Source organism: Cetorhinus maximus, chromosome 11 (assembly GCF_964194155.1).
Source record: "Cetorhinus maximus chromosome 11, sCetMax3.hap1.1, whole genome shotgun sequence".
NCBI classification, from domain to species: Eukaryota; Metazoa; Chordata; class Chondrichthyes; order Lamniformes; family Cetorhinidae; genus Cetorhinus; species Cetorhinus maximus.
Genome location: NC_135889.1, coordinates 24,290,566 through 24,302,652, shown reverse-complemented (window position 1 = coordinate 24,302,652; position 12,087 = coordinate 24,290,566). Strand labels below are relative to the sequence as shown.

At 47.0% G+C, this 12,087-nt stretch overlaps 1 protein-coding gene across 2 annotated transcripts in view; it reads right to left on the bottom strand.

Annotated features, from left to right (window-relative positions):
- ftcd (formimidoyltransferase cyclodeaminase) overlaps positions 1–12,087 on the bottom strand; it is a 101,864-nt gene that overhangs the window by 18,342 nt on the left and 71,435 nt on the right. For both annotated transcript variants that reach the window (XM_078551680.1, XM_078551679.1), the window contains one exon: positions 11,402–11,445. In XM_078551680.1, coding sequence (XP_078407806.1) covers positions 11,402–11,445 — 44 coding nt within the window. The remainder of the gene's footprint in view (positions 1–11,401; positions 11,446–12,087) is intronic.

Sequence of the window (12,087 nt, the reverse complement as noted above, 5' to 3'; positions counted from 1 at the left end):
TGTTCTCCAGTCCCCTGGCACCTCTCCCGTGGCCAGAGAGGAATTAAAAATTGGGGTCAGAGCCCCTGCGATCTCCTCCCTTGCCTCGCTCAGCAGTCTGGGACACAAATCATCCAGACGTTGTGCTAATGGTTCTACAATTACCAGTTCAAAACACAATTGGTTTTTAAACAAGGGGCCTCATTAGCTCAATAGCTTGACCTGAAACCACCCAATCACATGACCAAAACTTGAACCGTTTGAAATACTTTAATTAAACAGCTTTTGAGTTTTATCTTCAGTTACTGTTTAACCTCAGAAGGGAACCAGTACTCCAGGCTAGTAGCCTACCTGTCTGCCATCTTCTACCAACAGAGCAGCAACGGAACCAGGGCTCTGTCCAGGTTTTAAATTACCTGGCCCTCATTTACACTGTGTACTACTGCAACATCTGAACTCCTGTATCCGTGCATAGAAGACAAATTCATATCTATGTGCCTTCTTCCATCGTGAAAGTCATCACTTCAGGAAAACAGATCACCTGCAACAGTTTCAGCCTACTAGCCCCTGAAGGAATGCACCATTGGACTTTTTGATTCTGGACTTACGTGAAACAATAATTCTTATTTTTAACCGTGTCTTTGCCTTTTTCTTTCCCTTATCCCTCTTTTATTGTATGAGTGCATTGCAAAACCCCGTCCCACATTTTGTGTGCATGTAAAATAAACTACCCCCTTTATTTTACCTTATCCCGAGCTGGCTGTGGGGTAATTAATAAAGGATTGGATCACTCCAAAACTGAAATGTTGGGGAAAATATGCCTTCACTTATAAAGGAGGAAATCAAAAATACCTTTCTGTTTAGATACAGGTGGTGAGAGGAGAAATCAGGACTGCTTAAATTAATCTTCCTTCTTGTCCGTAACATCATGAATAATGCACCAGCATAGAAACTAGCAGCAGAAGTAAACCATTTGCCCCTTTGAGCCTGCTCCGCCATTCAATATGATCATGGCTGATCCTCAACGCCATATTCTTGCTTTCTCTCCATACCCCTTGATGCCCCTAATATCCAAAAATTTATCAATTTCTTTCTTGAATATTCTCAGTGACCCAGCCTCTACAGCCTTCTGTGGTAGAGAATTCCACAGGTTGACCACCCTCTGAGTGAAGAAATATTTCCTCAGCTCAGTCCTAAATGGCTGTCCCATATCCTAAGACTGTGGCCTCTGGTTCGAGACTCCCCAACTAGAGGGAAATCATCCTCCCTGCATCCAGCCTGTCTAGCCCTGTTAGAATGTTATACCTTTCAATCAGATCCCCTCTCACTCTTCTAAACTCTAGTGAATACAGGCCCAGTCAAACCAATCTCTCCTCATATGACAGTCTTGCCATCCCCAGTATCAGCCTTGTGAACCTATGGCAAGTATATCCTTTCTTAGGTGGGGAGGCCAAAACTGCACGCAATACTCTGGGGCCAGGATTTTTCCTATGGCGGGCGGGCGGGCTGGGCGGGAGTGGGCGCGGGCATGCATGGAGCCGATTGCCACCCGTGATCGGCTCTGCACCACCATTTTACGCGGGTGGGCCAATTAAGGCCCGCCTAACGTAAATCGCGGATCCCGAAATCAGCAGGAAGGGGCGGACGGCAGCGGGAGGCCAGTCACCACTGTGCCCAATGACGACCCGGCGGCCTATTCAAAAATGGCGCAGGCAGCCATCCTAACACTGCCACTGATGTCAGTCAGGAGCATGATGGATAACGCCCTCAGAGGCCAGGCGGAAGGGCAGGTCGGCGGGGCAGTTGGCCTTGAGGTTCTCGGATGAGTGCCTTGCTGCCCTCCTCGAGGAGGTGGCAGCATGCCACGAGATGGTGTGAGGGGGAGGGTTTCAGATTCCTGGGACATTGGAACTGGTTCTGGGGGAGGTGGAACCAGTACAAACTGGATGGGTTACACCTGGACAGGACTGGGACTGATGTCCTAGGGGGAATATTTGCTAGATTGGTTGGGGAGGGTTTAAACTAAAATGTGAGGGGCATGGGAACCTATGCAAGGAGTCAGAGGAGGGGGAATCAAGGACAAGAACAAAAGACAGAAAGGGGAATAAGAAAAGTGATAGGCAAAGAAATCAAGGGCAAGAATCAAACAGGGCCTCAGTGAAAAATAATGGGAACGGGACAAGTAATGTTAAAAAGACAAGCCTTAAGGCTTTGTGCCTTAATGCGAGGAGCATTCGCAATAAAGTGGATGAATTAACCGCGCAAATAGATGTAGACAGGTATGATATAGTCGGGATTGCGTAGACATGGCTGCAGGGTGACCAGGGATGGGAACTGAACATCCAGGGGATTTAAGTATTTAGGAAGGACAGACAAAAGGAAAAGGTGGTGGAGTTGCATTGCTGGTTAAAGAGGAAATTAACGCAATGGTGAGGAAAGATATTAGCTCAGACGACATGGAATCTATACGGGTAGAGCTGAGAAACACTAAGGGGCAAAAAACATTAGTGGGGGTTGTATATAGACCCCCAAACTGTCGTGGTGATGTTGGGAATGGCATTAAACAGGAAATTGGAGACGCATGTAATAAAGGAACATCTGTAATTATGGGTGACTTTAATCTGCATATAGATTGGGCAAATCAAATTAGTAACAATACGTAGAGGAGGAATTCCTGGAGTGTATACGGGATGGTTTTTTAGACCAATACGTTGAGGGGCCAACTAGAGAACAGGCCATTCTGGACTGGGTATTGTGTAATGAGAAAAGAATAATTGGAAATCTAGTTGTGCAAGGCTCCTTGGGGATGAGCGACCATAATATGATAGAATTCTTCATCAAGATGGAGAGTGATGTAGTTGATTCTGAGACTAGAGTCCTGAATCTTAATAAAGGAAACTACGATGGTATGAGATGCGAGTTGGCTATGATGGATTGGGAAACGTTACTTAAAGGGATGACAGTGGATAGGCAATGGCAAACGTTCAAAGAGTGCATTGGTGAACTGCAACAATTGTCTGTTCCTGCCTCGCACAAATATAAACAGGAAAGGTGGCCAAACCATGGCTTACAAGAGAAATTAGAGATAGTATTAGATCTAAGGAAGAGGCATATAAATTGGCCAGAGAAAACAACAGACCTGGGGATTGGGAGCACTTTAGAATTCAGCAAAGGAAGACCAAGGGATTGATTAAGAAGGGGAAAATATAGTACGAGAGTAAGCTTGCGGGGAACATAAAAACTGACTGTAAAAGTTTTTATAGGTATGTGAAGAGGAAAAGATTGGTGAAGACAAATGTAGGTCCCTTACAGACAGAAACAGGGGAATTTATAATGGGGAACAAAGAAATGGCTGACTAACTAAATACATACTTTGGTTCTATCTTCACAAAGGAGGATACAAATAACATACCAGAAATGTTGGGGAACACAGGGTTTAGTGAGAGGGAGGAACTGAAAGAAATCAGTATTAGTAGGGAAATGGTGTTGGAGGAATTGATGGGATTGAAGGCCGATAAATCCCCAGGGCCTGATAATCTACATCCCAGAGTACTTAAGGAAGTGGCCATCGAAATAGTAGATGCTTTGGTGGTCATTTTTCAAGATTCTATCGACTCTGGAACAGTTCCTACAGATTGGAGGGTAGCTAATGTAATCCCACTATTTAAAAAGGGATGTAGAGAGAAAACAGGGAATTATAGACCAGTCAGTCTGATGTCAGTAGTGGGGAAAATTCTAGAGTCCATTATAAAAGATTTAATAGCTGAGCACTTGGAAAACAGTGGCAGAATCGGACAGAGTCAGCATGGATTTACGAAAGGGAGATCATGCTTGACAAATGTACTGGAATTTTTTGAGAATGTAACTAGTAGAGTTGATGAGGGGGAGCCAGTGGATGTGGTTTATTTGGACTTTCAGAAGGCTTTTGACAAAGTCCCATATAAGAGATTAGCGTGTAAAATTAAAGCACATGGGATTGGGGGTAGTGTATTGAGATGGATAGAAAATTGGTTGGTAGACTGGAAACAAAGTAGGAATAAACAGGTCTTTTCCGAATGGCAGGCAGTTACTAGTGGGGTACTGCAGGGATTGGTGCTGGGACCCCAGCTATTCACAATATATATTAATGATTTAGATGAGGGAACTAAATGTAATATCTCCAAATTTAAAATGACACAAAGCCGGATGGGAGGGTGAGCTGTGAGGAAGATGCAGAGATGATTCAATGTGATTTGGACAAGCTGAGTGAGTGGGCAAATGCACGGCAGATGCAATATAATGTGGATAAATATGAGGTTACCCACTTTGGTAACAAAAACAGGAAGGCAGATTATCTGAATGGCTATAAATTGAGAGAGGGGAATGTGCAACGAGACCTGAGCGTCCTTTTACACCAGTCGCTGAAGGTAAGCATGCAGGTGCAGCAGGCGGTAAAGAAGGCAAATGGTATGTTTGCCTTCATAGTGAGAGGATTTGAGTACAGGAACAGGGATGTCTTGCTGCAATTATACAGGGTCCTGGTGAGACCACGCCTGGAATATTGTGTGCAGTTTTGGTCTCCTTATTTGAGGAAGGATCTACTTGCTATAGAGGGAGTGCAGCAAAGGTTTACCAGACTGATTCCTGGGATGGCAGAACTGACATATGAGGAGAGATTGAGTCGATTAGGATTATATTTGCTGGAGTTCAGAAGAATGAGGGGGGGATCTCATAGAAACCTATAAAATTCTAACAGGACTAGATAGGGTAGATGCAGGAAGGATGTTCCCGATGGTGGGGGAGTCCAGAACCAGGGGTCACAGTCTGAGGATACGGGGTAGACCATTTAGGACTGAGATGAGGAGAAATTTCTTCACCCAGAGAGTGGTGAGCCTGTGGAATTCGCTACCACAGAAAGTAGTTGAGGCCAAAACATTGTCAAATTGCCAAAACTCATGAAGGAGTTAGATATAGCTCTTGGGGCGAAAGGGATCAAAGGGTATGGGGAGAAAGCGGGAGCAGGCTATTGGGTTGGATGATCAGCCATGATCATAATGAATGGTGGAGCAGGCTTGAGGGGCCAAATGGCCTACTTCTGCTCCTAGTTTCTAGGTTTCTATGAGATCCTGGTGCCAAGGGACGGAAGGAGGAGGCCTCTCCACCTAACAAAACGTGCCTGGGAGGAGTTGGCAAAACTGGTCAGCTCTCATGATGTGGTAAGAGGCACCTGGGTGCAGTGCCGCAAGCAGTTTAATGACCTCTTGCGATCGGGTAGGGTGAGTACCGTGTTGGCATGGGTCACTTAGCACAGTAGTTAGGTTGCCACCTAACTCAGAATTTTGTTTTTGTATTCATTCATTCACGGGATGTGGCCTTTGCTGGGTGGGCCAGCATTTACTGCCTATCCCTAGTTGCCCATGAGAAGGTGGTGCTGAGCTGCCTTCTGGATCCACTGCATGTGATGCAGGTTCACCCACAGTGCTTTTGGGGGCGAGTTCCAGGATTTTGACCTAGCGACAGTGGAGGAGCGGTGAAACATTTCCAAGTCAGAATGCTGACTGACCTGGAGGGAAACTTCCAGGTGGTGGTGTTCCCATCTATCTGGTGCCCTTGTCCTTCTAGGTGGTAGCGTTCATGGGTTTGGAAGGTCTTAGAGTGTGAGTGGCAAATGTGATGGAGGCAGCATCTGGATAAGGGGTCAGCCCTGAATGAGTGTATGGCGGATCCAGGGTCGCAAATCGGATGAGCCCTGTAAGGGGTGGCCAGGCTGCAATGGCAATGCAGGTACAGGGGGGACTAATCAATGCTCCTCTCTCCTTTCAGGATAAGACCACACACAATAATGCAGAGTGACTGCGGACTGGTGGAGGGCAGCCCCAACTTCTCATCGTCACCAGATATGAGCAGGAGGCACAGGAGCTGGAGAGGCGCCATGCACCCAGGTCAAGTGGCCGCGGTGAGGTTGGGGCGCCACTGAGTGGTAAGAGTGCCGTGCACTGAGGTCACAATGTCTGTCAGTGCAAACATTCCACTGTTGACTGTACATTGATTTCAGCATCCCACATGGGATCCCCATTGATAATGGAAGGAGGAGCGCATCCTGATCCGGGGGCCAGGCATGCACATTAACAGTGTAACAAATTCTACTAATCAAATGTCCTTGTTCTTCCTTTCAGCCTCACCAGAGCACACCTGGACTCAGGAGGCAGAGGGACTGCCGCTTACCCCTGAGGGCACAGAAGACATTAACATACCAGCGTCACACCCTCTCAGCCAGGCAGGCACCAGCGCAGATACCAGCGCCTCAGTGGGAATAAGATTGTCGGCTAGTATCTCGGTGCACAGCGGTGAGGGCACTTCACACTCACTTGAGGTGCAGGCGGAGGCAGAGCAAGCCCAGGGCGCTGACAGTCAGAGGACTGCTGGGGGCCAGGAACATGTTCAGTCGGTAGATGATGATGTGCCTCTGGAGTCGTCCCTGAGGTAGTAGGTGCTGGAAGTCCAGCAGGGTGTGCGGGAGGATCTGGTGGAGATACATGAGGGAATGTGTGCCATGGTCTCCATTGTGGAAGAGTCCATGTGGAGCATGAGCAATGCAATGACTCTCATAGCCGAGCACAATGATTTCTCCATGGAGAGAGTGGCGACTCTCATTGAGAGGCTCCTCCAAGAGCTCAATCAGAGCTTTCTGGGGATACGCTCTGACTTGCAAGCCCTCACACCGGCAATGACAAGAACAAAGAAGGTTGAGAGGGGACTTGATTGAGGTGTACAAAATTATGAGGGGAATAGACAGAGTGGACAGGATAAAATTGTTCCCCTTGGTGAAGAATTCTAGAACCAGGGGACATAGATTCAAGATAAGTGGCAGAAGGTGTAGGGGGGACATGAGGAAGAATTTTTTTACGCAGAGGGTAGTGGGTGTCTGGAATTCGCTGCCCAAGTTGGTGGTAGAGGCAGAAACTCTAAACTCTTTCAAAAAGTACCTGGATCTGCACCTTAAGTGCTGTAAGCTGCAGGGCTATGGGCCGGGTGCAGGAAGGTGGGATTAGAAAGGGCACCTGGGTGTCCTCGGGCTGACATGGACAAGATGGGTCGAATGGCCTCCTTCTGTGCTGTAACCTTTCTATGGTTCTAAGACCTCAGGTGGTCAGTGTCAGTGTGGGAGATGGATCCTAGCTCGGTGACCATCCATCAATGGTGAACAGGGAGGTACAAAGAGACCTGATGGTGCACCAGCTGCCTGTTGTCTCTGCGGGCTTCTCTCCAAGCACTCCGGATGATGGCAGCAGCTTCTCCACCCGTCTGCCAGTGACCGTGACATCTGATGAGACTGCGGGAGCTGGGGAGATGCCAGCCATGGCACAGGCCGCTCCCTCCCAGGCGGGGCCAGCACAGGCTCCACGGGCCAGAGGACGCCCACCAAGGTCATCAAGGCCAACAGGGCAGCAGAGTGAGAAGGCTGTCTCCAATGCCAGTGTCAGCGAGGTGGGTGCACGTAGACGTAGCACCCACAAGCATAAGTGTAAATCACCTTAGGCACAACACGGGCTTATCACTGGTGATTTTCTTTTACCCCATGTTTAAGTTACTTTTAAGTTGGTGTGATGTTCAACACCATTTAATGCACTTTGATTTCTGTATGCAAGGTGCCAATCATTAAATGTTTTGGTTCTCAACAAGCCTCTGGGTGCTTCATTAGTTCTGCTGGTGAAGGGGAATCCATGATGTTATGAGTGACTTGTTTGTCATTGAACTTTATTGTCGAGGCACATAGTTAAAGTTCCTGACCAGGCAAATGTTGCTCTCAGGTATCGAGTATGGAGCCTGTAGCCCCGACATGTGTTGGTGGTTCATCTTTGGTAGGCTAGCTGAAGGAACATTGGATCAAAGCCTCATGGGTGTCCCTGCCTCCCTGGAGGTTGCTGGGGTCGGCGTCTATCCCCTCAGTGTTCTCCTCACTGTGCTCGTCGTCACTACTGGACTCATCGTCTGCTGCCAGAGCAGCTGCGTCAACATCTTCTTCCTCCACTGTGTCCCCCCTTTCCAGTACCAGATTGTGGAGAGCGCAGCATGTAACCACTATCAGCGACACACGATCTGGGGGGTACTGGAGTGCACCCCCTGAACGGTCCAGGCATCGGAAGCGCATCTTAAGAAGACCAATGGTTCTCTCCACCACCGCCCTTGTGGAGGCGTGGCTCCTATTATAGCGCTGCCCGGCCTCTGTTTTTGGATGGTGGAGCATTGGATCATGAGCCATCTTTTGAGGGGGTAGCTCTTGTCACCCAGCAGCCATCCATCCAGCTGGGCTGGAACAGTGAAGAGCCCCAGCACCTGGGAGTGTCTCAGGATGTATACGACATGGGAGCTGCCTGGGTACCTTGCACAGACTTGTGGAATCAGCATCCTGTGGTCACACACTATCTGCACGTTCATGGAGTGGAAGCCCTTCCTGCTGACGATGGCACCGGGCTCACCTACTGGCACCTTGATGGCCACATGTGTGCAGTCTATTGCACCCTGGATACAGGGGAACCCAGCAATCATGGCAAAGCCTCTGGCTCGCTCTGCCTGACTGGCCTTGTCCGTGTGGTAGTGAATGAAAGTCAATGCACGCCAGAACAGAGCGTCTGTCACCCACTTGACACAACTGTGGACAGCTGATTGGGAGACTCCACAAAGATCACCCTCTGACCCCTGAAAAGAGCCAGAGGCTTAGAAGTTGAGGGCAGCCGTGACCTTCAGAGCCACTGGCATAGGATGTCCACCCACACAATTGGAGCAGATCTCAGGGCCGATCATCTGACAGATGGAGGTCATTGTCTCCTTTGAGAGGCGGAGCCTCCTTCGGCACTGCACCTCAGACATATTGAGGTAGCTGCATCACCACCTGTAAACCCTGGCAGCAGGATTGTGGCACCTTCTGTGGCCCCTTCCACCTTGGGCTGTCCTCTCAAAGGTGGCTCCCCTGGAGGCTGAATATACACTCCTGGCCTCCTCCCCCTTCTGGCCCTCTCTTCCTCCTCAGAGGAGGTGCCTCCAGTGGAGACCACAATCCCCATTCCCAGGGTAAGGGAAGGCTGTCTGAAACCTGGAAGGCCCCAAGTGTTATGATTCCTCCAGAGTCCTGACCTGAAGCCTGTTCTTTCTGTCAAAGCATCTCTCAAGAGAAATGAAGCTATCCTGTTCACACAAGCAAGTGGCAGTAAGTAAAAAACTAAAGTTTTAACTACTCGCATTAGCGAGCCCATTCACCCCCTTACCCCGCCTGTGGATGAGGGTTTTAAAAATGTGGCCTACTCGCCCATGCGATGCACTGAAAATTGCACGGGCTGCGAAAAATTGTCTTCAATTGCTGCCTCAAGGGCCTTAACTGGCCTGTTAATTAATGGCGAGCGTGCCTTGAACTCAGTATGCCCGCCTTCCAAAATATCACGATGGCGCGCGCTGATGTCGGGACTCACACCCAATGTCATCGCGCGTCATTTTACGTGTCAGCGTGTCGGGCCCACCCCCGCACACCAACCGGAAAGTTCTGCCCCAGGTGTGGTCTCTCCAAGGCCTTGTATAACTGCAGTCATTCTTCCAAACTGAAATCCTCTTGTAATGAAGGCCAACATACCATTTGCCTTCCTAATTGCTTGCTGCGCCTGCCTGTTTACTTTCATTGACTGGTGTACGAGGACACCCAGGCCCCTTTGTACATCCACATTTCCCAATATATCACCCATTTGAAAAACACTCTGTCTTTCACATCGAAGTGTATAACTTCACGTTTATCCATGTTATACTGCATCTGCCATGTTTTGCCCACACACACAACTTGTCTAAATCGCCCTGAAGCCTCCTTGCATCCTCCTCACAACCCCGACCAGTTTTGTGTCCTCTGTAAACTTGGAAATATTGCATTTGGTTCCCTCACCCAAGTCATTTACATATATATCATGAATAGCTGGGGCCCAAGTACTGATCCCTGCGGCACACCACTAGTCACCGCCTGCCACCCGGAAAAAGACCCATCTATTCCCACTCTCTGTTTCCGGTCCGTCAACTATCTCTCAATCCATGCTAGTAAAGCACCCCCAGTACCATGTGTTTTAATTTTGCCCACTTGCCTCCTATGTGGGACCTTATCAAAAGCCTTCTTGAAATCCAAATACACCACATCCACTGGTTCTCCCTTATCTATTCTACTAGTTACATCCTCAAAAAACTCCAGTAGATTAGTTAAACACGATTTCCCCTTTTTTTTGCTGACTTTGTCTAATCCCGTTATGCTTTCCAAGTGTTCTGTTACCACGTCTTTTATAATAGACTCTAGCATTTTTCCCAGGGAACTAGTGTCCACAATGCCTTTGTTTAATTCAAAAAAGGCCTGGATATGTCCCCATTGCCTGCAGAGGACAGGTCCCTGTGTATTAATATACAGTAAACTTTGTTATCCAGCCCTCTACCAACTGGAATTCTCTACGAAACGAAATTTCTGAAGTTCCCCTAATATGAATTGTCACTTTACCAACCAGAAGCAATTACAAAGTTATCCGGAACCAATACCTGTATACTGTATTTTTTATGCTTCAATTTATGTTTCAATGTACTGTTGAATAATAGAAGTGAAAAGAATACTGTTCTTTACTTCCTGAGGACTTGCACATTAGTTTATGTTACAAGTATTGTGCATATTCCATTGAGAAATAGAACTCTTCGTTAACCAGCATTTTTGATTAACTGGCACCATCCATTCCGCATGTTGGACAATAAAGATTTTACTGTATGTAGATTCTAGCAAGCATAAGTGAGCTACATATATTCATACGCAGGGGCCTGCCCTCATCAGGCAAAAGGAACTTGTTCAGAAATTGTGCCTTTTTTGAATTAGACGGAAGTGTGGGGGAAAATAGTTCACTGGGTAATTATCCATGGCAATGCCTCGTCCAGAGTTGACTTGCCAACCAATCAGCATCCTTTTCTCATGCAATAAATATTGATGCTCCCTTTGAAATGTGGATTCTTGTGAATGCAGGATGAAAAGCTCCAACAGCTTGTCTCTCTTCTTAGTAATGCTCAAGTTCTGTCCTACCTTTTGCTGTACTAAATGCGCTATATAAATACAAGTTGTCGTTATTGTTATTACTTTAATAACCAGAGCTGCTGCCGAAGTCCTGCTTTTCCTGGACTTTTTAAATGCAGGACAGAGCACTGGATAGATACCTAAAGCAGCCTTCTGTGTGTTACAAGTATGAGATAAGCTTCATGTTTAATTGTACTCTGTATACACTCTGCACGCTATACTCCCTTCCCTCAACATCATGGCAACAAAACATCTTAAAGGGAGGTGATTTTCCCAGGCACCATGTGGGTCTTTCCAAGAACAAGAAAGATTGAATCTGGAGAACTGGACTCAGTCAGAATGGTTGGGAATCTCATGAATGTGACTTACCTTTCTCTTTCAACTGCAGTTGATTTGGGCATCTTGAGGGCAGCCTGAAGAAAACATTAGAAGATCACAAGCTCAGTTTATCATTGCACCACATTCCTTTCAATGGACACACACATTAAAGTATAAGCAGGGGTGACATGGGCCCAAGGACAATGCAAAGTCAATCCTTGGTTGTGCAGATAAAATCTCCAATATTTTTAAAGGATCAAAAACATTGAAAGGCTCAAGCAAGCTGAAACACCTTCAAAAAACAATTTCCTTTCCTCTTCCAGGTTACAAATAGTAACAGTCAACACACATCATTGTGAAACCAGCTGCTTACACAAAGGCTGCATCTCATTTCATATCATTGAACTACATGGAATTTACAGTGCAGAGATAGATCAACTGGTCTATACCAGGGTCTGTGCTCCATACAAAACTCTTCCCTCCTTAACTGATCAAATCCATCCACTCAGCATAATCTTCTATTCCTTTCTCCTTTGTAAGTTTATCTAGCATACTTATGAATTCATCTATGCAATTTGCTGCAACTAGTCCACATGATAGCAAGTTTCACATCCTCACGTCTGTATTCCCTATTGGATTTATTAGTGATTATCCTATACTAATGGTTTCTAATTTTGAATCCCAACAATTGGAAACATTTGCTTTCTCTAAGTCTTCCTGATCAAAAACTTCCATAA